General features: G+C 39.9%; 1 protein-coding gene across 1 annotated transcript; it reads left to right on the top strand.

The window, feature by feature from the left end:
- The first annotated feature begins 4320 nt into the window (after positions 1 to 4320).
- On the top strand, positions 4321 to 20488 carry LOC126389199 (endothelin receptor type B-like). The gene is made up of 8 exons (XM_050042755.1): positions 4321 to 4555; positions 10490 to 11032; positions 13230 to 13342; positions 13425 to 13629; positions 17471 to 17620; positions 17727 to 17860; positions 17975 to 18083; positions 18198 to 20488. Exons 2-8 carry the CDS (start codon positions 10619 to 10621, stop codon positions 18336 to 18338), a joined length of 1266 nt encoding a protein of 421 aa, XP_049898712.1. The 5' UTR covers positions 4321 to 4555; positions 10490 to 10618; the 3' UTR covers positions 18339 to 20488.
- Positions 20489 to 24771: the final 4283 nt, after the last annotated feature.

Raw genomic sequence — 24771 nt, 5'->3', positions numbered from 1 at the left:
TTTAATTTCCAGTTATCGTATCGTATTACTTGGGAGGTCTGTTTTAAAAAGCTTGTTGAAATAAGAAAGTGGAAACAGAAAGCTGGAACAATGATTCTGCTGATCTATAAAAATATACAGGCTACTCTTTCTAACCTTGCCCTCCAGACTTTTTTCCATGTCTGGATTCCCTCTATCTTTTTTTTTTTTTTTTAGTGATCTGATTGGTCAGTGGTCGGGGTGTTGACAGGTTGCGATCCAATCCTCTGAAGTCATCCTGCTCCGGAGCAGGTTCACTGATGAGTAGATTTCTCTCAGTAAAAAGAGAACCAGCTTTGTAGCACTGAAAATCCTGGGTTACTCTTAAAATTACCTTGCCAATTTCAATTCCTGCTTTGTAGTACAGGCCTCCGGTCTTCAAACAGATGGTATTATTGGCAATCACCGTATTCACCAGGGAAGTCTCTGCCTCATTCTAATAGATGACTGCCTCTCAGTCTCTGATCTTTGACCATCAATTACAGTGGTACAAACCACACTGAGAGTTCAGTCTAAATCCATGACAACATCACATGTGTCACAGTAACAACAAGGTAAATGACCTGTTTCCCCCTCTGAAAGCACAGACAGTAGACGTAACCATCCAACAGCTTAGGTTGAGTTTCACTGGCTGTTTCGCTTCTCTCATAGTAGTCTCAAGTATGAACACATGATGAACTGGAGTGGAACAAAGTCTGACATTACTTATCTTTGTTGTTGTTGTCTTCTTCCTCTCTGTTATTTTGCAAATTTGGCATTGCTGTTCCAAAGCACATGAACATACTTTTCGGCCTTATTTTTGAACCAGTGCAATTTTGATTGTTGTGTTAACAATTTGAGGCTCAGTGTCTGCACCTGGAGAAAGGCGTGATATTTGAGTTTAGGCTGTGATGACTTGAGTTTATCATATTGAGAGCATGTGTTTGCTGAATGAGCACAGGGTGCTATGAACATGTGGAAACAGGTGAATAGTATTTATAGTTTTGGAAAATGTGTCTGTGATTTTGTAGATGGCTTCATGATCTGGGAAAAACTGTAATAAAAAACGGTTATGAGAGAAAATAATGCTGTAGTCACTACAGGTGGACAGTGTTTTGCAAGATTGCCTTTTCTGGTGGAAAACATGAAATACGTTGCCAGTTAGCATTTTGCTTATACATTCACTGTCAACATTTTTACAGTTTGCCATTTTTACATTAAGTTAACATGAAATATATTCGCTCCTTATTTTGTTTCCCTCACAAACAGTATTTGCTGTTTCAAATTGGTTGTACAAACGTAATTTCTAGGAGACGGGGCTGCTGTCTGATATCAGGCAAACTCTTTACAAGTTTGAGGACGACATCTATATGTCCCAGGATGGTGCAGAAACAAGCCCCCCTGCCCTGGGAATGTTTATTGGGGTCCTCCCGCTGCACATTAGCCTTAAGATGGAGTCCTGCCTCGTTCCTCAGTGGTTAGCTTAATTAAAAGACACAAAAAGGATTCATGTCTCACAGTTTGTTTCTGTCTGCCAGCCTTTGTTTCTTACACATTCTGAGTTAAAAAAAGAACCTCTTCCTCACATTCAGACGTGATAAGGACATGCTGTAATGTTCAAAGAGAGCATGTTGCCTGTTACAGAGGATGAAGAGTGTTTACAGGTCAGGAAGATGATTACCGTACATAACTATCCAACTGTGTCCCTCTGCCAAGGCCACGTAGACTAGGGAGCAGCAGGGCCAACAGCATGTCCTCTCCACACACACACACACACACACACACGCATGGGTGCATTGCAATGCAGTATTGAGTTGGGGCCTAATGCGTGTAACCATGTGTATAATGGTGATAATGTCTGTTAATGATTTAATCATATGAGACTGTGGTAATGACAATAATGATGCACCAGGAATAGTCACCTCCAAAAATAGAGCAGGGGATGGGTGTCATTAAACAGACTTCACAGAAAGGTCCTTTGTTTGGTGTGTGTGTGTGTGTGTGTGTGTGTGTGTGTGTGTGTGTGTGGTGATGGTGATGGTGATGGTCTGAGGGGTTGGGACATTGAAGAGGCAGCTCCTGTTTTTGGTGTGTTTGGGGTCTTTGTTTGCACATGTGCAAGTGAGTGTCACAAGCACTGAGAAATGAAACACTGTGAGTTGTTTTGAGCATGTGAAAGGAAATGTGCAAAACAACATGTACACACACACACACACACACACACGTTCAAACACTCTCTGCAGACAGATAGTATCTGTCTGTGATAACGAGTGTGAAAGTTAAAAAAGTTGCAATAACACTGACAACAAAAAGGACAAACGGGCCATCTACAGCTACATGTAAGCGTATCCACAGGGGAGTTTACAGACACAAACTGGTTGCGCTGCTTCCCGGCATTGGACGCTTGATGGCCGTGCCACCTGGCACATGGTCTGTCTGCTCCCAGATTTCAAACCAGATCAACATGGGGGCTCATTTGGCATATTTTTCTTGTGTTACAAGAATAGTTTGCAAAAATGTTTTTCTTAAAATATCTAAGATGAGAAATAAGTTGCTCAATCTGTCTCAACAATGGTTAAAGTTTTTTAGGAGTTTTCAGAGGTGGTGAGTCACACTGGACGTCGCTGATTTGTAGCCTAAATTCAACTTTATAAAAATGTGGAGCGGATGCCCTGTGTTTCCAAACGCAATGCTGCACAACCAGAATGCATTGCACAGCTGTTTACAAGGACAATAAATGGGAAGCGTGCGAATGACAGATCCTGTGGACATGTACTTCAGCAGTCAGAGGCGGATGTCATTGTTAGCTCTGCTAGACAAATGATGGGGAACCTAAAAATAAGAAAAAAAACTAAACAGTCCCTTCTTCAGTTGAAGGATTTATTGTTGTAGGTGATATACAATCTGCGAGGTCCATCATTCATTCATTTTCCGTAACCGCTTATCCTGTTGGGGGTCACAGAGGTGCTGGAGCATATCCCAGCTGACATTGGACGAGAGCCAGACTATCACAGGGCTGACACTTAGAGACAGACACACCTACGGTCAATTTAGGACCAAACAGGGGTTCAAACCCTGCACTTCAAGCCCCCCACCCTAGGTTTGAACGAAGAACCCTCTGGCTGTGAGGCGAGAATGCTAACCACTGCTCCACCGTGCTGCCACGAGGTCTATCAATTATTTTATATTGTTGGATCAGTCATAATACGTTTTTGCAAGTAAAATCCTTTTCAGCAAAGTGTGACCCTCCCCAGTCCTCCTGGCCTGTGAGTAATAAGCGGGCTACAACATTTGTTTCTTCCTCTTCGTTTCCTTTTTACCAACATGGCAGGACAGTACTAACACATCCCAACTTAGGGGTACAGAGACTTCTCTACACTGTTATGCACAAGGCACTCACTCCTGTCCCCACAAAACAAGGGCAGGCAGGATACAATTAGCTCACAACCAAGGGAACACAATGACTCCACTTAAATGCCGCACATGACAATACAAATGAAACAATATACAAACTACTATGAATGACAATGAAATAATAATTTACCAGTAACTCAATAATGCTGAATCTATTATTGCTTAAATATTAATAATGTTCCCATTTAAGTAATAAAAATAACCCAAACATATAATGTGTTGAGTAATTATGGTTACAAAAGTAACAAGGGTGAAGGGTTCACTTTACCGTTGGGGGGACACATATGACATGAGGGGTTAAGGTGTCTTACAAGAACATTTTAAGCATGAAACATTCTGCATTCTGGTGAATTATATGCACCAATTTGTGCCTGTTCTTCATTAGTTTATGGTGTAAAGGTATTACAAATAAATCCTCTGCTTCTTCCATGTTTTTCTTTGGGAGAACATATGCAGTGGAGGTGGACCTGTGTCCCTTGCCCAAAAAATCTACACCAGTGTATATAGTTATAAATGTGTTGAAAAATGTTTGTCAATGGAAAAAAATCACATGTCCTAAGCAACTGAGTCATCTTGGTGAGTGTGTGCAGGAGGCAGATGTTAGGCAGTTTGTGCATCTTGTGTTTTGAAGTGATCGTTAGGGGGGGTGGGGACCCTGGAGGCTGAACCATTCCCATGACAGCAGACCTCTACTGAAGTTTACAGCAAATCATAGAAAACAAGTCCTCTTTCATCTCTAGTGTGCAGCTACACTATTTACACGGCATCAGCCCCTCAATCAAAAGAAGTCTTTAACTGTTGTTTCAGGGCTGGAAAAAGTGAAACCGATGAGGCGTTGCGCATGTTAAGGAAAAGTATAAAAGTTAATGTGTGCGCGTTAGTCGCGTCTTGACTGCAGAGAGGGAAGGATGCTCGTGTCTGTAATATGATTGGCTGTGTCTGCAGCCTCCAGGCTCGCGGCTATATAAGCCTGCAACGTCCCACGGTGCGTCAGAGCGCAGAAGGAGCGGACACACCGTGAACTTTCCCTGCTGGAACTCACTGAAGAAATCCTAATTACTCGTTAAGCGTCGGGACAGTCTGTGGAACTCTGCTGGAATATTGATCCGGGAAACTTTGGTCTTGACCACACCATAACACCGCGGTAAGTTTAGTCGACCTTGATGTGATAAATCACGGAGTTTAACTGTAAGACGCAAAGGAGTGGTTTCAGCGCACTTTGCGCAGAAGGAGCCTGGAGCCACATGACTAAATACTGCGCCTCTTTGGATGACTTCTGGGCTGTAGTTGCGCACTTTGGAAAACTTTTATTTTGGATGAAAGGCGTTGCTCTCTGTCTTATTGTAGTTTACCTTTGTCGTGTGAATGTGAATTCCTGTCTGTGAATTTAGTCAGTTTAATTATAGGACTGATGATTTTATAAACTGGTGTCCTTCAGACTTCGTGAACCATTTTACATTTTCAGCAGAATTATTTTGCATGTTGTTGTTTTGTTACTCACCGAAGTATTTCATCGCTAACACTTAATAATAATGGTACAAATATTGTCAAGTGATGCATGACCCATGATGATGTATTGTATAAATTAAGTGAGTATATATAATGAGCTCCTGTTGCTCACCATTAACAAATTAGTCAATTGAATTCACTCTTATTTATATAACCGAAAATCACAAATCTCAGTTTGCCTCAGAGGGCTCTCTGTCCTTGGACCCTCACATGATCAAGTCACTTCCACTTTATGTGATTAGTGCACACTTAACAAATAATCTGATAAGGAGTGTTAATACACATTTACTTCATACATTATTCAATACCTCACCCATACATTTGCTCAGCCTCTCTGAAAGCAGAACAATATCTGTTCTTTTAGTTTTCACACTGGTCAATTACATGTTTCTACATGACCGCATAGTATTTATGCCACATGCCACAACCCAGAGGGTGTAACTTGAGTTTATTTTAATTCTTCTTATAGTTGTTTGTTACTGAAAGAAGTAATGCACTAAAAAAAGCTCCATATTTCTATGAGAGGAGGTACTGCTCTGCTACAGAGAGGCTGAGCAAATGCATGGGCCTGAAATGAACTTTTCTACCCAGCAAATGTGGTCGCACATCATTTAATGTATGAAGTAACTGTGAATTAACACTCCTTAATTCAAGATCCTTTAAGTGCTTTTTAATCACATGAAGTCATAGTGACTTAATCATCTGTTAGTGGTGAGCAGAAATTTATGATACATGCTGCATTAATTCATGCATAAAATCATCATGAGTCATGCATTAGTTTAGCTTTCATATGATTTGCACCATTACTACAAAGTGTTACCCTTTCATTTTTACTTCCATTAAAACTTATTGTGTCCTTTCTTCTGGACCCGTTGAGTGATTTATTACTTATTAAAAGTCGACGTGTGAGACTGGAAGGCCTCAGAGATGTTCTCATAATGTGGCAATATCAGTTTCATGCTGTTATGCAGATGAAAGTAAAGGCCCGCTTTGTTGCAACTTGAATTATCACAGTCTGATAGTGCTGATGTATCCATAGCAGTCACACAGTTCACACACTTTTTTGATTTCACAATCTGCTACGTGCAGTTTATGTGTTGGCGTCATGCAGCGTGATATATGGGCATGATGGGAGTGTGTATTGTTGCCTCAACAATAACATATTTAAATCAAAAGAATGTAACAAAGTCCAATTAACTGACCTGTCATGTTATATAGACTGGATTTATTAGCTCTCTTCTCAGCAGAGACAACTAAACTCTAGGAACCTGGCAGGAAAACAATATTTCACACCTTCGCAAAGAATTGAAAATGAGGCTATAAACTTACAACCGTATATTTGAAATAATTGGAGCTGAAACTAATTTCCTATCTTAATAAACAACACTGTGATGGCATGTGTGTCGGTGTTTGCGTTAAAATGCAGCATTCCTGTTTTGACCATATGGTGTTCCTGTTATTCCAAACTGGAGACGGAGGTAGGACAAAATAACAGGAACACTTTGCAAAGTCAATAGGCTACAATACCAAAAAAAGCTACAGGCTCAAAAATGACCACAGAGTTGAATTAACACCTCTGTGACTCATTTTCACCAAAAACACCACAAGCTTCATGTGCAGGACTCACTGATTGCAGTAGATTTTACAGTTGTTTGTGCAGTTGTGTCCTGGATCATAGTCTGAGTCATATTTCTGTATTACTCATCTACTCAAGCACTGTACTTGTACCACAGTTTTGAGGTAATTGTACTTTACGTGAGTATTACTTTACACTTCTACTACACTATATTTCAGAGAGAAATATTGTAGTTTTTACCCTACAGCTGTAGTTGCTTTTCCGATCATGGTTTTGCATCGAAGATACATAACAATTACATTATATTCTTAAAGTTAAAACATGTGCTTTCCAGTCTCTCTGGCCTGTAACCATTCACACTCGGTTTGTAGTTGGGGCCCGCTGTCTTGTTTCAGATGTCTATAAGTCGTTATCAGCTTCACCAAAGAGACGTTTTCCTGCTAAACTACTCATATGGTTTCATTTACTGTTTGAATGAAATTATGTGAGAAGTTTAAAGCTCCAAAGAGGTTAATTCATCCCATATTTCACAGGGAATGAAACAACAAGAGAAAAATCGCAGGACCTCTCAGATTTATCTTGTGACCCTTTGAAGGGACCCGACCCAGAGGTTTGGAGCCACTGGAGTAAACTGCTGAACTGTAATATTAATAGTAGTTTAAGTTAGGTTTCTGTACTTGGTTATGATTTTAAATAGAGGACTTGTAATGTAGTACATGTTGAACAATCTGGCATTGGTACTTTTACTTAACAGGATCTAAGTACTTCTACCAGTGCAACTAAACAGATGCACGAATGTGTTAAACTTTGGTGCAGACAGCTGCAGAAAATCGATGTGTTTTTTATGGTGTTGCACTCCATCAATTTATCAAGCAGTGAGCAGCAAGTTCAGGATCAAAGTCACTTTTTTTCCTACTAAATACTGGACATTTGTTTCTCAATTTTTCTATTTGAATAGAAGTCACTTCACTACAGTCATTGTTTGCCCTCTTGGGCATCAGCTCTCACTCTCTCTCCTTTTCGGACTTTTCCTGTGCTTTCCTTTTTCCTCCCATTGTCCTTCTAAACGGTGCAGTAGCTCATTCATCTCAATCTTTGCCTCTTTTCTTGCCAATCTGTTCCTGCATTTCTGTGGAGGTTTTTTTCTATTCTTTTTGATGCACTTTTTGAACACCTTTCTCTCATTTTTCATGCTCCTCTTCCCGGCCTCTCCTCTTACACACAAACACACATGACCGTTAATTCCCCTTCCACTTTCACCCTGCTGCTTGCCAACTTTCCGTCACTTTCCTTCTAAGAAGTGAAGCCAGCAGAGCTAAAGGTGGGAGATGGTTTGTTGAGTCGTATCTGTGAGGTTAAGAGGATCAGCCTGATTAAAACTCATCTTTCCAATTAGATTAGACAGTCCTGTTCTGATAGGGCCTAATGAGGTTCCACATTATACAACATAAAGGCATTATTCGGATGTGAGGACAAATTTTTCAAAACTGATATGAACTGTAAGTTCATCCATGTGACTTTGTGTCTTTGTGTGTGTGTGAACAGAACAAGCCTCTGTGTTTTTGAGCCGAACGCAGTTATGAATGCCAGTTGTGTTTGAGTATGTGTGTGTGTGTGTGTGTGTGCGTGTGTGTGTTTGTACGGTATGGAAGCGGTGATGCATGAAATCTTCTAAATGTAAGCATGTTCTGAATTCATTAAAAAAGTAAAACATTTGTCCACAAAGCCTTTGCCTTCCCAAACCATGGTGTCAAGAGGTTTGCACATCTGCGGCGCACAGATGGAGAGATTGTGCATGTGTGTGAGATTATGCGCCCTGATAGCGTGTCTCTTCAGTTATTGCCTCCATCATCAATCAGCCCATTTATCCAGAGAGATGCCCCGAGGCATTCTGGGGGGTACACATGATGCTTGAGAGGCTCAGAGCTGAGCGAGGGTCCTCTGTGAGAGAAAGAAAGTTTCTATGTCACACACAGTCGACACACAGAACTGCTGTTCCTCATGTAACCTATAACCTCAGTTATCACCACTCCATTTGTCTGTTTTGTTTCATGCTCTCCTCTCTGTTCATTTCACCCCTCTCCTTTATTTTAGTTTTCCATGACACAGAATGGTCTGTGCTGTAATGACATACATTTTATACACATACACTCTTATTATACTATTTAATGGAATTTTAGAAATATCAGAATCCACATGAATTTTGCACCTTTTGTTTCACAAGCAATGACTGAGGATCATGCATTTTCTGAATTAACTGTGTTTTCAATAGGGCTGTACTGAAGAGTTTGAAGCTTCAAAGCTTCATTCATGGCATTGACATTTCAATTCTAAATCAGCATTCACATGTTGCGCAGCCTTTTCTTTTCATGTCTAGTTATTCTAGGGTTGCAATGGTGTAAATGTTTAAAAATAACTCTAATAGTATATGGTTTAAAACTATTATTATCAGGTACAATGACCTTCAAATGTTTCTTTTATTGGAACAATGCTTTATTATAATTAAAAACTGAAATAATTGAAACTTGAAACCATTTTTAAATGGAAGTAGGCTATGTGTAAAAAAAACTCCCTTTTGAAAAAAATAAAAATAAAGGTGAGCTTCTCTGTCCGTTTCACTCTGTTTCAATACCATAGGTAAGCAGATGTATAATAATCATCAGTGTTAATACCACAGTAAACCTTGAAACCAGTATGCAGCTGCAACCGTGCTCCAGATGGCTGTAAAGTTCAAAAGTCAAATTTTATTGGAAAAAGATATTTGTATTTAATTCCAAAATTCCTATTTATCTAACAAAATATCGTGTTTCAGTCCATAATTGATGGCATTTAGCCTTTCAAAAACAACATTTAGAGATGCAACCCCTGTCCTTTGCACAATAGGTGTCAGTCGCACTGAACATCTGCACCAGAGAGTTCAGATTTGGAGTTTTTAAAAAGGCAAACAATTTTAAATGTTTTGATTTATTTTATTGTCATTGTCAAATGTTGCTTTAAGTCTAAGGATATGATTATTATTTCATAATTATTTTATGCTCTTACTGGATTAGCCGGCTGCCTACATGTTTATGTTGGAAAAAAAGTTATAGATGTAAGCATCTGAGGAAGAGCCGATATGGCTCGAAACATCATGCTATAAATAAATCACACTTGATTGGAGCTTTTTTGGGGTGCGGACCTTACTTGTTTTTACATGTTAAGTTTTTTGGTCCAGCACCCACCCTCATACAGGGTAAGATGTGCCTGTTGTTTTTCCACTTTTGTTTGGAAAAAAAGTTATATTCATTTAAAAAAAAAAAAAAAAAAGCTTAATTACTTTCAATTTGAGCAATTTGCTTGAGGATTTTTTTCAGGGTGAGGATGATGACACAAAATATCACAACAGACTTGTATTGTAAAAAATTTAGATACATTTTGATTCTGAATATTTGAAACTGTTTCAGTCCTCCATAACCACAGTATTGATACACCAGTACCAGCTGTGCTTTCTTGAGCTGTGTTTTCGTTAGTGTTAACTATAGTCATTCTGCTGTTTTCTGATATTAACCAAGAAAAGAAAAGTCTTTGTTGTCATTTTATAGCCTTGCTATATTTATCTTTTTGTAAAAAAAAAAAATTATTTTATGCACCCAATGTCAGTTTTCCCTGTGGTACTAAAAATGGTACAGAATATTAATATTTTTCAAGCTATTGTAGAAGCTTCAAATATTAAGAAATAAGATTTGGATCAGCCCTAGTTATCCACACTTAGACTGTGGATTTGCTTTGAACATTTACATGAATGCAGACAAAGAGTCAAAGGCTCAAGTAAACTGAGCCTGATCCCAGGCAGCGGATGCCTTTGCCCTTAGTTCATCACCAAACATAAGACCGGTTGTAACTCTACAGATGTGAAAGTCTTTACAAACTTGATATCAATCTGTCTGATACATAGTGAGATATACTGTACATGCAACTGTTTGAATGCTGATAGTTTATCTTCTTTCTCTGCAGGACAAACACGCTCTGATTCAGACCCACGCCAGGCACGGAGCAAAGCCCAATGTGTGGATGTCTGTGAACATGTGTGTGTGAGCCTTGAAGTGTGTATATTAAGACTGCTGAGTGCCTTTCTGTGAGCGAATGTCGTGCTGTGTGTGTACGAGGATGAGGGCTGTCGCCGTTCTGCTGTGTCTCCTGATGGCCGCCGAGGTCGGAGCCTCTCGGTTCGTCCGGGACACTCAGAGCACCCCCGAAGCTTCAGAACCCTCAAAGAACAACGCCTCCATCCCGCGTCCGCCCCTGCAGCCAGCCCGTCCGCGGGGCTCCTTCCCTCCCATGTGCATCAAGCGCACAGAGATCAAGCATGCTTTCAAGTACGTGAACACCATCGTATCCTGCTTGATCTTTGTGGTGGGGATCATCGGCAACTCAACGCTGCTGCGGATCATATACAAGAACAAGTGTATGAGGAACGGACCCAACGTCCTGATCGGCAGCCTGGCTCTGGGGGACCTGCTTTATATCATCATCGCCATCCCCATCAATGTGTACAAGGTGACCACATTTATCCTCCGTGTCCGTCTGTCTATCTGTCTGGTAGGGCTGAGCAATATAGAGAAAATCAAATATCACAATTTTTTTTTTACCAAATACCTTGATATCGATATTGTAATAATATTGTAGGGTTGACTATTGGTGTTTTTACAAAATACTTACACTGAATTAGGGTTGCAGCGGTTTGAAACTGTATATGCGTCATACCATATACGCGTATATATGGTAGCAGCAAGCAACCTGCGAGCGTTTAGACACACAGAGCCGGATTGGCAAGTTGATCCAAGGTGCCCAATTTTCCACCTCATAGGATAGTCATATTGGCGGAACCCTTTTAGTTTAAACAGACCGAGGTGGCCTTCCGCAACGGGAGGGGCTGTTGAAGACTTGTGGGAGGAGCTGTTGATGACGCCGCATGTGCGACTCACTGGCGGTGGATAAAGAGGAAATAGCTGATAGCAGGAATTAGCGAGCAGCTAGTAGCAAGAGGGAAACGCAAACCTGACAGACACTGTAAAGATAAACAACTGGGAATACAAAGAATTGTGCGCCCTCCTTGTCCTCGCAAATGAAGAGGCCATTAACCGTCAGATGTCCTTGTCCTCGCAAATGAAGAGGCCATTAACCGTCAGATGACGGGGACGGTGAAGAACGGGCCAATTTAGGAGAGAATTTCAGAAGGACTGACTAGTCGCGGCTTCCCTCCCACGTCACTGGTTACGTCACACGCTGAGCTACACGTGTTGTTACTTGCTCACGCCCCCCATTGCCATGAAAAAGGCACATTCTGTATAAACAAAAGTAGGTAGGCGGCATTTTGCTGCACTCCCCGATTTTGTTTTTATACTGCCAATGCTGAAAAAGGACTGATTGGGCTTTCCTGCAAATTTGCACAACTCCTGTTTAAAAAGGGCTTATGAGTCAATGAGATTTTTGATACATTATCATCAGTAATGTGGATATAATGACTAAGTGGGTAAAGGCAAATAATAGAACAGCTAGAACAGTCTGATTAGTTCAGAAAATGGCATCACTTAACTAATGAAGCCTTTAAAAACAGGAAAAGACGACACTTACCATGTTGCAACAAACAAAGTCTAAGGCAACATCAAGTCTCTTCTTACAGTATAATTATAACGTCAATTGTCCAGCTCTAGTCTGGTGTTTCTCATATGTGACTGATGATCTCTACCAGACCTGTAGTTCAAAGTCTTCTCCGAGGTGATAATTATGTTGCATATTTTGAATTGAGCCTTTTTGTTTGCTGGGTATCATATGGTAAGAAACACATCTTCAAATGAACTGGATTTATTACGCATAGCTTGGTGTGTGTCAAATTTAGCATGACTTTAAAGCAATTTCCCTGCTCTGCACTATTCCCAGTTACCAATGAGCCATTTGCAATGCATTGTTTGGTACATCATGAGTGTAGCTGAGGTTTATTTACTTCTATATTGTTGTGGTTTCTCCCTACATTTAGTGTGTTTTGTGTGGTTTTGTTTATTTCCCTTGTTCAGTATAGAATCCACTGAGAATACAAGGGACCATTCAAACTGAAGAAAAAAGACTCAATAAAAGCAGTTGGGGATAACTTGAAGAAAAACTTGGTCTTTGTTTTTCTCACTTGCCTGGTGTGTGTGACGCTAAAACATCCGCTGAGCTTGGGTGCAAAAGCTGTCCCTGCCAAAATGTTCAGCCCACACTGTAACCACACCTGTTTGCCAGTGAGAAGTTACAAAAACAAAGCAGAAAAGAACATGTGAAACTGGTTTTATTTCCCAAATCTGATAGGATTTAGTTTAAGTGAATGAAGCTGGAGTGTTGCGCTGTATTTTATCCAGGCAAATATGACTAATAGTATGGTTAGGCATTTCAGGTATTTGTGACACAGCGTAGAGATGATGGCTGTAGATTTCTTTAAGCTAAAAAGTACAAAGCAGCCCATAATGATAAAATATGTAGCTTGATTTGCTGTTAAAGACGCTGTCCTGATGCTGAACTGATTTTATAACCCCTGGGAGAAGGACTAGCAGTGTGGAGGAATTGTTGACTTTGACTGCAGTAATAACAGAAGACATGAGGACCCCTACATGAACCTCAACCTGTCTGTTTGTGTTCACAGGGGACACTTCTTAAATTTCTCTCACTACAAACGTCTTTCTTCTCTGTCTGCCTCCCCCATTGTTTCTCTCCGCAGCTAATTGCCGAGGACTGGCCGTTTGGCGTGTACGTCTGTAAGCTGTTGCCGTTCATCCAGAAAGCTTCAGTTGGAATCACCGTCCTCAGCCTGTGTGCTCTCAGTATTGACCGGTATGTAGACTTCTTCTTTACACACACACACGACAAATATTGGTGCTGAAAGCAGCTAATGCGTACATCTGTGTTTGCAAAGCTACCATGCAGTGACTTCATGGAGCAGGGTGAAGGGGATGGGGATCCCTCTGTGGAAAGCAGTGGAGGTGACTCTGATCTGGCTGCTTGCTGTGGTGCTCGCAGTCCCCGAGGCGCTGGCGTTTGACATGCTGGAGATGCCGTACAGAGGCAACAAGCTGCGTGTGTGTCTGCTGCATCCAGAACAGACCACCAGCTTTATGAAGGTAGCCACTTAATTTTAACAGCATCATAAACTCAAGCACCTGGATACTTTCATCTTGCAGAAATAAGGATTACATGTTATGTTGTTGTTTTCATACATGCATATGGTCAGAATGAGCCGCACACGAATTTATTGCTTTCTATTAAAGGGACAGTTCACCCAAAATCAAAACTACTTTTTTTTCCTCTTACCTGTAGTGCTGTTTATCAGTCTAGATTGTTTTGGTCCGAGGTGCCGAGTGTTGGAGATATCAGCCGTAGAGATGTCTGCCTTCTCTCCAGTATAACTATATGGCACTCAGCTTGTGGTGCTCTAAGCATCAAAAAATATGCTTGAAAAACTGCAGTTTCTTCAGAGATCATGATCTGGTTACTCAAGCTAATCCACAGACCTTGTTGTGAGCAGGAACTATTACTGAGCCTGCCAACCAAATCACCACACGGAAGGAAGTGTACATCTACTCATGGATGAGAGGCTCTAGCTTGTGACAGTAAACATTAATGGTGTCCTCTTTCACTTAAATGTGACTTAAGCGAGCTTGGTGGTGCTAGCTGAACTAGCAGTAGATGCACGCTTCCCTTTGCTCAGAGATATTGTTGGCAGGTGTAGTTCAATAAAAAGGAAATAGCTCCTGTGGATTATCTTGAGTAACCGGGTCATGATTTCTGAAAAGAGACACTGCTGTTGAGTTTTTCAAATGTATTATTTTGGTGTTCCATTATATTTCATTTCTCTCTACAGCCAGTATCTCCAACACTCTGCAACTCACACTGAAACAGTTTAGACTGATGAATAGCACTACAGGTGAGCGGAAAAATATGTAATTTGATGTTGATGTGAACTTCCTTTGGGATAAATAAAGTTCTATGTAATCTAATCTAATCTAATTTAATCTAATCTATTCTAATCTAATCTGTCTTTTAAATGCAAGGTTAAGAAATAATGGATTTTGTTAAACCTGCACCTGATATTAAGTTAAGTACAAATAGCGTCTGGACATCTGCGGTACTATTCGTGTGTCTCTTTAATCATGATTTCTCCTTTCTTTTTCAAGCTTTGCCAACAACTAATTCAATTTTCCAAAAAAATGTACTATAATACCATCCATATACACTGCATTAATCATTTGAATGTGACTCATAACATTAATGGTACATTAAGAAAGCTGCACAGCAAGACACAAATTACAAAGACATTTCCAATATGTGGATACTTCAAGTTTATTTATGCCACAAGGGTCTGGAGGAAGAACGAGACATGGTGGAAATGATGCATAAAGCCGTGATGTCTTTTCATGTGTCATTTTAAATCAGTGAATTGTAAATTAAGCTTGATGTCTTTGGCAAAAAGACACAATTCAGCCTAAGCTGGTGGATTACCCTAAGAAGAACTTGGACTATTTGGACTTCTTTGAGGAAATGACTTTAATTCATTTAACCACATTTCAAGTCAAAAAATAGCTTTGTACATAACCAAAACAAAATCTGAAACTAATTTAGCATATTTGTACCAAATTTCCTGATGTTAAAGTGAAATCATCTGTACAAACAAGTTGGGGGGGAAATTTCAAAGTGGAAAAAAAATTGCCTGGATCAGGTGATTGTTTTTCATGATTTATTTCTAGTGTTCATCCAGAAGATTTTAAATGTCTCCATGCACCCTAAACACAAGGCACATATGTCTTTATTGGTAAAACATTCCACTCATAAGCAATGAAGTGCCCATTAAGTCTTTTCCATGACTAATTTTACAGTAGGCAAAACATTGCATTTACTTATAGTTAAGCATTTATGTTAGCTATGCAGTCAACTTAACTAAGGTTGTAGCTGCTGATAGGCAATACAATATGTTTCACTTGCTAGCTAGCAGGCTAATAGTTAACATCAGTATAGCTAATGCTAACAGCAGTCAAACACCAATTAAAACACATTTTTAGCCAAAAGACATGACAGTAATGATTTGCTAACACACAGTTTATGAACCTTAAATTAAAACTCACTTGAACTAAAACATGAAAGTGTTTAGTCCTATGTGGAACATAGAGTTGTGTTACACTTAATCTTCTTGTGCGAGAAAAGTCATACAACAACAAACACCTTAAAAAATGATCCTGACAAATCCTTTTCACATGTTTTTAAAGGTCCAGTGTGAAGGGGGATATATCGGCAAAAATGTTATATAAAATAATAAGTATGTTTTTCTCAGTGTATAGTCACCAGAAAATAACAACCACTGTGTTTTTCGTTAGCTTAGAATGAGCAGTTTATATCTACATAGCGAACTGGTTGTCGTCCATGGAGTCCACCATGTTGCACCACCATGTTACAACAGTAGCCCAGAATGGACAAACCAAACACTGGCTGAATATAGGGCCATTTGTGTTTTTGCGTTATTGGTGATCATACTGTACATTAGCAGGTGCTTGGCTGGCAGCCCATCTGTGACGAGCCAAAAAACATGGGAGAAACACTGATTTGTCATGTGAAAGTGCATTCAGTGTTTTTTACCATTTTACCAGTTTTAATCACCTGGTCCATTTGTTTTTGGAGAGGAGGAATCCTCTGCAGATCATTCAGTTCCTGGAAAAAAAAAAACTCCTAAACCCGGGGTCAGCAACCTTTACTATCAAAAGAGCCATTTTTGGCCTATCAACATTACTAATAGATCTAAATGAGCATTCATTAGTATGTTTTAGCACAAGGTGGCTCCTTTGCAGTGAGCTATTTTTGATTATTTGGTACTTGAACTTTGCAGCATTGCTGATAAAAGCAAAAAAATCTAATCAAATTCTGTATTTTTCCTAGCCTGAGTGTCAGACTGAAGCTCCCAGAACCTTCAGTCTGACATGGCTTCCATTGAAGGCGATTTACAAGGGGGAGGGAATTTGATTTTTCCCTAACCAATCAGTAGAGATCAACGACTCACCCAGAATCTGACGTCATTAGTATCCATGCCTCGGGGGTGCCGAAAACAAGCGAGCATTGCCCGTTTAAAATGTCTCCGTCGTCGTGCACGCCCAGCTGCATCGCCGTTAAATCCAGTTTAGCAGCTTCCTTAATTTGGTCCTCCATTAACGCGAGTAGTGGCGAAATACCTCGATAGCATCGTTAATGTGGTCTGTAGGATCTGTAGCGGTCGCCATTGTTGCTATCCTCACCAGTTACCCACTGGCGTACAGCTTGACATCAGCGTGGCGCTGATTGGCTAATCGCTAGACCCCCGGCGTTCATTGGTCCGTCCATCGTTTGGACGAGATAAATCGCAAATTCATTGAAGTATGCCAGACCAGAGATGCAAGCCTACTCAGTTGAGTGGGCGGGGTCTATGGTCTGGAACCAGGCTATATTTTTCCCTGAGACTGTCTCTTTTATGGATTTGGAATCCACAGCTAGCCTAGCTAGGAAGACTCAAGGCTAGTGATGTTTTAGAGGAAAAGGGGCTAAAGAGCTGCATGTCCTAAACAATGAACACTGAATTCGAACCACAAGAAATTTCAACTGGTTGCAATCTGCATTTTTCACCACTAGATGCCACTAATCCACCCCCAAACCTTACACACTGGACCTTTAAGACATAAACACAGGAAAGAAAACAATTTAGATCAGACTTGAAAAACGGATCACCAATTTTTGTTTTCTCACTTGCCTCTCAGGGATTCCACAGTGTTATTATGAAATAGATTTTTTTTAAAACAGCTTTCAAAGTAAGTGTTTCGGAGCAAAAGTTCAGAGCAAAAAGAAAAGATTATATACCACACCGTTTTAATTCTAAACCTGTGAGAAACTTCAGTCACACTGTATTTGCTGTTGCTTTTTTTGACTCACGCTTTCTCATTTTTCCAGTTCTACCAGGATGTTAAAGACTGGTGGCTGTTTGGCTTCTATTTCTGCTTCCCACTGGCCTGCACAGCAATCTTCTACACACTCATGTCCTGCGAGATGCTCAGTCGCAAAAAAGGCATGCGCATCGCACTCAACGACCACATGAAACAGGTACATGTGCAAAGGACTGCTGTGCTCCTTCAGATCCACTGTAAGCATAAGACTTGTAAAGACAAAGGCTTTCAGTAATTTCAATATTTGTCTTCTGTGTGTGTAGCGGCGGGAAGTAGCGAAGACAGTGTTTTGCCTCGTGTTGATTTTCGCTCTCTGCTGGCTGCCCCTTCATCTCAGCCGTATTCTGAAGAAAACAATCTACGACCAAAATGACCCCAACCGCTGTGAACTGCTCAGGTAGACACGCATATAAGCGACGTAAATCCACTGCAAACGTCATAAGAGCCCATTGTTCTCTGCTCTGTGACTTCCTGTGGACCTTGCCTTAAACTTTGCCCTTTTCCCCACCAGCTTCCTGTTAGTGATGGATTACATCGGCATCAACATGGCCTCCCTAAACTCCTGCATTAACCCAATTGCCCTCTACTTTGTCAGCCAGAAGTTTAAAAACTGCTTCCAGGTAAGAGGTCACAGGCTAGCACTAAAAATATGTAAAAAATTGGAAAATACAGATGAAGCAAAAAACTCTGTGTGTGTGTGTGTGTGTGTGTGTGTGTGTCTCCTTGTCTCGCAGTCTTGCCTGTGCTGCTGGTGCTACAGAACATCTTCACTGGATGATCGAAGTTCAGGGGGACGCTGGAAGGGCTCCTGTCACGGGAACGGACTAGACCGCTCCAGCTCCCGCTCCAGTCAGAAATACACAAGCTCCTCATAAACACACATCACACACCTTTTCTTTGCCAAACCCCTGTTCCCATCAGCTCCCAACATGGAGAAACAGCGCTGTCACTGCCAACAAACCGCCAATCAGAGCACAGTGAGGACGGAGAAATGGAGCGTGGTAGAAGTCACTTCTACCAGACTTGTAGCAGACTGAAAGACGGACGGACCCAAAGTGCTGAATGAAATAACAAGGCTGTACTTGTTCAGGCTGTAATACCAAGTGTGAAAACTTATGAAGGCAACATGTATCAGTTCATAATCCGACACTGAGGCTTGTGTAAAGGACTGAAAGTCTCTCAGTGGACCAACATGGTGAATACATTTATAAAGAATGTTTATTAAAGCTGCATGTAGATTTATGTACAGGATTATTTACATGCAGATTGCAGACCTATGATTATATCTAGCCTTAGTGCCTCACGTATGACTAGCAGCTCTGATAAGTGCTACCTGTTGAAGCTGTGATACCTCACAGGGAGAGATAGAGGGAAACTGTGACCCTGAGTTATTTTTTAAAAATGCACGAGTGTGCCTCTGCATGTAGACACGACCAAAAGCTGATGATTACCAAGCAATCAGCTGCATGCTGTCGCTGAGCTCCTCGACACCCACGTGCCCCGGTGACGTCATACCAGAGCAAAATGGGCCCCACTGTCATGCAGAGGGCCGCTCGGCGCAAATCTTTTATCGGGAAATCATCAAGTCATGTGGAGGCCAGCTGTTGTCCGAGAACACTGACAAACACCAGATGATTTCCGTCATGCTACACAGAGAAGGTCATTTATTAGAACTTCTTTTTTTTTTTTTTTTTTTCTTTTTTTTTTTTTTTTTTTTTGTTCAGTATCAATGCTGATGTGTTTCCATTTTGTATCAAGTCTTAACCTGTCTCTTACAATGTAGCCTCTATTTTTCTACGAAAATATCACAAAGCATGTGAAGCTTGTATAACCTTTAAACATGAGGTGTCCATTTATCATTTCCTAGTATTTAACCTTCATCAGTGAGTGGTCATGTTACAAAGATGTTGCTGCGGATGGAAACTAGTCTGATAATTATTTCTAAGAGCTGCCCAAGGAAAACATTCCCAAAATTAACCCGTTAGAAAAGCTTTAGGAAGGAAAAATAAATCCTGTACAGCTGGATGTTTTTAAGAACTGAATGTTTTTAGTAGAGATTACATTTCATTAACTGTGTAGTGGTTGTAGAAATTATTCAGAGACACTGTTTCCATTAACTATAATTCAGGTAAAATTCAGGACCTCTAATGTGTTTAACCAACATAATTTGTGAAGAAGAGAGCTAAAGAAGAATCTCATAATGAGACATGAGAGGAGAAATGTGTTCCTAATACTCGTCGATAAACTCAGAGTCAGGACGTCTGTAGCCAGAGGTAGCTGCAAGCACTCCGTAGTCACGTACTCGTGACAGATCTTGTGATGGCAACACATTGTAAAAAAAAAAATGAATAAAAATTACACTATATCTGGCTCTTTGAAAAGTCAAACATGAGGAGAAAGAACTCAGTGACAGACAATACATGGACTGTGTATTCTTAGTAATGTAATTTGGGGAAAACGGTCACGTTGCAATTCTCTGAATTCTAAAATGAGTAAGAGTTTTTAACACTGGCAGTAGTGAGCGCTCGTACTGATGATACAAGCACAAGATGAATCCATTTTTATGCTCTCTTGACCACGACATAGTGTTGGAACTTCACATATTCTGAGTTTTCTATATCAAACTAATGAGCAAATGTGTCCTCTTTCAAAACCACATTTGTGCTGACGAAACAGACATGGTGTTTGCTCACACTGAAGCTAAAGAGATTTATGTATTATACAACTGTTTTGGACAAAATATTTTCCTTTGTCGCTGTATTAAGAGTGCTCAAATAAGCTGATCATGCAGTATGTCACTTAATAACTCCTCATGTATATTTATGCCATCATCATACTGCTTTTAGCTACATGTAAAGGGGACTGTGTACTGGAAGGTCTGAGCAGCTTTGTGACTCTCTTTATGGACATGTAGAAGTCATTTGAGAATGAAGATAAAATGTAATGTGAATATTGGCCCTGTTGATTTGAATTATACTGTACTTAAATGTTGAGAGTATGCTGTAATAAATATTATTTTATAGCATATGTGTTTGAGTTATTTACCAAAGTACAGTGCATGTATTTCGGGTAATTTCTGGTCAACAGTGACGCAGTCTCATGGCTGCTGAGACAATATTTACACGTATATGAATACATTAAAGGTTCCCTGTGGAGTTTATGACCTCGTGTAGCAATATAAAGTTGTTTTTCTATGAGTGGGTCGGCGATTTGGAGCCTACGCCGTAGGTACTGCGTCAATTTGATGCAGAAATATAAATTCCACCTAATCTTGGTGCAAAGGGGGTATTACATGCACTGCTACATACAGCTTCATGCTAACATCTGGGATCACATTCCTGCTGGAACGTGTGAAGATTTTGAAGCTTTTATTGGTGAATATTCACAGTAGAAAGCGCCTTCATACTCCATCAGAGTCATTTCCCAGCTGTAATGACAGTGCAGAGACGCTGAGATTCGGAAGACCAATGGACTCACACTTCTTAACATATGCTCAATTATCTTCTTTTTTAAATAAGAAATGTGAGGAGGGAGCGGTTCCTGCCTCAAGTCCGGAGTGGGATCAGCTTCTCTGTGGTGAGAGGTGTGGTCTCAGACATCTATAACAAAATGTCCATAGCTGCCCCTAATACATATTTTTCTGTCCAGCTGGCTTGGGAGCATGATCTTAAAACATCTTTCACTGCCTCTCAGTGGAACATATTTTGGAGGTCGGCTCCAAAATACGTCATAGGTGTGAGATTTAGGATCATACAATACAAAATTCTGTGCAGAACATACATCATTCTTGTAAGATCATCCAAGATGGATGACGGACATCAAGATTTATGCTGGCATGATTGTGGCAACAGAGGTTCTCTATTTCACTTACTCTGGGACTGTCCATCTGTTAAAACACTATGGTCAGAAGTGATATCTCTTGTGTCAGAGTTTTTTAATGTCAGTTTCCCTAAAGTATGCCTGCTGGGCCTGAAGTTGGACAATAATGTTGGAGTAACTGTTGAGCACCTATGGACACTGGCTTGCCTATCCACCAATAGACTAATACTGGAAGGAGCGTAAAGCAGCCTGCTTCTCAAGGGACTCTTGGCTGAAGGAATACTTGGACGTATTAAACATGGAACGGGCAGCCTGCCTGTTAAAAGACTTTGATAAGGGGCTGGAAGGCCACTGGGACACTGTCATTATACTTTTAAAACGGTAGCCCCCAGTTCATATGCATAATGTACAAGATCTGTATGTTGCATTTGTTACGTGAATGTCGTCCTTGCACACAGTGTTTTTTGAACATTAAAGCATTTGAACATATTCAAGTAGAAACCAAAAATACAAGTATGAACCTGAAAAAGAGCACAATAGGTCCCCTTTAGGTAGGTTGTTTGGAAAGGATGAGCTGTTATAACAGGTGTCAGGGCATGCTGTCCTTTCCTGTAAATGTTTCATGTAATGTGCTTTACATTTCTTGTTACGTCAGCTACTTCAGTGTAACATTGCTTTTACAGATGCTCAAAAATTCCATCCTCTTTAGAGTACAGCTGTGGTATGAGAGCGTTGCACTCTTGACAGGAGTCAACATAAGCAATCGTCTGTTAGCAACAGCCTTTCAAAAGTGAAATGTTATGTTACAGGTTCTGTGTCTTTTGTTTTTCTTCAGCATCAAAAGAAAACCAAGTCGAATATGTTATCAATGACCTCTTACAAGACTTTTCCTGTTTTGAAATAATTGCTTTAGACTAGTAGACATTAGGCGCCAGGGGCCAGTTCCAAGAAGCAGGTTTACGGAGATAACTGCTGTATCTCAGAAGAGATCTTTCACATCAGTTCCTCTTACAAATTGGAAGAAGCTCTGTTTCTCATTCAGTAAAGCTGTGTCTTGAAAACAGTCACAAGTTCCACAAGGCAGGAAATTAGAGACATTAAATCAGTGCTTGGCAGTAGGCTTGATTCTCACAAAATTGAGAAACATATTCAGGCAATAGGCTACTTATATTAGCGCAAAGGAACACTCTTGTTGCAAAGCATACCCTGAAGTGGCGGCAATGAAACCATGCCCACTTCCATATGAAGTCTTGACGGCTGTGTTCCCATGGAAAGTGCACAGATCCCATGAAATATGACAGCTACAGTAGCTTGGAAAATAGCCACTATGTGGCATTGAATTTGATGAATTAATTGTCCATCAGGCCACAAATGAGAGCTGTTGGGAGAAGTTTGTCCTCAGGGCTAATGTCTGAAAAGCCTTGCTTGGAGAGGTTGAAGGAAAAGACCATGATTTGGGTTAAAATGAAAAAAAAAATCTGCTGGAAAAGGATTCCTGACAGAAAACCATGTGCCAAATGAGACAGGAATTAGCTAGCTAGCACTGTGGTTCTCAATCTTTTTCATGTAAAGAGCCCCTTAATTGATACACTTTAGGTCATGGACCCCCATTTGTTGAGATTTGGCTTCAGGAACCTCCAACTTAAAAGATATTGGTCGTTGGACATAATTAAAATCAAAATTCTATAGTTGGCAACTACAGTTGAGGAGAAAACCTTGGAGGAAGCGACACCTGTGATCAGAATAGTCACTTATCTGACTCTTACTCATGCGGGTTATAGGGGGAAAAAATGTAGCAATACACTGCATACACGTACACTGCTTCATTAACAAAACTCAGTGTAGGATAAAAAAAAAACTAAAATAATTACACAAAATTAGCTCATTAAAGCACAAACATAAGCAGTGCAATATAGATATATGAAAAATAAGAGAGCTTATTGATTGTGAAACAAACATACAGTGAACTGTCATCACAATGTGTTTCAAATATAACTTGATATGAATGAAGACTGAATTCTGAACCTCATGACAGTGTGACATTTTCAACAAAACCACATTAAAGATGGCACAAGACTCAAAGTTATTGCTTGCTGAAGGAAACATTTCTTCACAGCAGTGCTTTAGGCTCCATGTGTCGCTGTGGATGAATTATTTTCTGCACAAACAGTATCAAAAATTTCACGCTTGTTGTGGTTTTGGACATGTGGAATTCCCCCTCCACAGCCAGCTCTTTACATTGTGCTGTGCCATTACAAAAGTTGAACTTATTTTGAAAAACATTAACAGTGTGAGCCAGGGTGTCATCACTACAGTGTATGACGTATTCTTTGTCTTACAGATGAACATTGAATTCATTGGAAATAAAGGTCACCCTTATGGTTATGTTTTTTCACTCATCTAGTTGCGCTACTGTTAAGCGTCATCCCATATTTGCCACTTGGTGTCACAGTGGAAATTACACAGAGGTTTGTTTAACAAAAGCTCCCTCTTTCTAGTTCAAGGACCAGAAATCTTTCTTGTGTAACTCTTTTTTTGCCACATTTAAGCAATAGTTTGACATTTTGGAAAAAAAGGTTACACCTAATTACTCTTGTGTTCTTGTTGAGAGTTAGAGGAGATGACTGGTACCACTCTCTTGCAATACTACACTGTAGAAATATTCAGTTAAGTAAAAGTACAAAGGTATAAGCCTAAAAAGTTCAAAAGTAGAATAGAATAGCCTTTATTGTCATTGTGTGTACAACGAAATTACAGTGCCACTCCAGTCAGTGCAACAAGAAACAACAATAGCAATAAAAAAAATAGCAATAAAATATATATCAATACAAATATAATAGAAAAAAAAGAAAAATATTAACAAATATATACAGTGTGTGCCATAAATATTTCTGTACAGTATAGTGCAAATGGTTTGCTTGTAGATATTCCAGGATTTCCAAAAGTCAGAGTACTTATAAGGCAGAATGGCCAATTTCAGAATAATCTCTATAATTTCATCATAATAACTGATGTATAAATGTGTTCATCACATTAATATTGAAGCTTGTAAAGTGGGGCTAACTTATTACTTTATATACTGCTGAGTGGTTTAATCTGTAATATTATAATTTATTAGTTGATTTATATGATGTATTCATAATCTAAATCTTCAAAGTAGCTTGTAACTAAAGCTGTCAAATAAATGTTGTGAATTAGATAATAAAATAATTGCCTCTGAGATGTATTGGAGTTGAAGTATAAATTAGCATAAAATGGAAATCTAGTATAAGTCGTACAAGTATATAGTTCAAGTTCAATAAAGAGTAAAAACAATGGTGAGCGCGATAATAAAGATAGATGCCTCTATCAAGGTTTTCTCAATATCGCCTGACATAGTTTGTTTTACTTTGCTCTGCTGCACTCTTAAAACCCAGGCAAAAGAGGTATGTTAGCATGACTACGCATAAATGTGGACGTAAAATGGACTAACAACAACGTGGAATTCAA

This window comes from Epinephelus moara, chromosome 4 (assembly GCF_006386435.1).
Source record: "Epinephelus moara isolate mb chromosome 4, YSFRI_EMoa_1.0, whole genome shotgun sequence".
NCBI classification, from domain to species: Eukaryota; Metazoa; Chordata; class Actinopteri; order Perciformes; family Serranidae; genus Epinephelus; species Epinephelus moara.
Note: the sequence above shows the minus strand (reverse complement) of the source record. Positions and strands in the feature narration are given on the sequence as shown.

Excerpts from the sequence above, each read along its gene's own strand:
- LOC126389199 (XM_050042755.1), top strand. The coding sequence starts at position 10,619 with ATGTCGTGCTGTGTGTGTACGAGGATGAGGGCTGTCGCCGTTCTGCTG. Across the intron at positions 17,861-17,974 it reads AACCGCTGTGAACTGCTCAG|CTTCCTGTTAGTGATGGATT; the intron begins GTAGACACGCAT and ends TTTCCCCACCAG. Across the intron at positions 18,084-18,197 it reads AGTTTAAAAACTGCTTCCAG|TCTTGCCTGTGCTGCTGGTG; the intron begins GTAAGAGGTCAC and ends CTTGTCTCGCAG.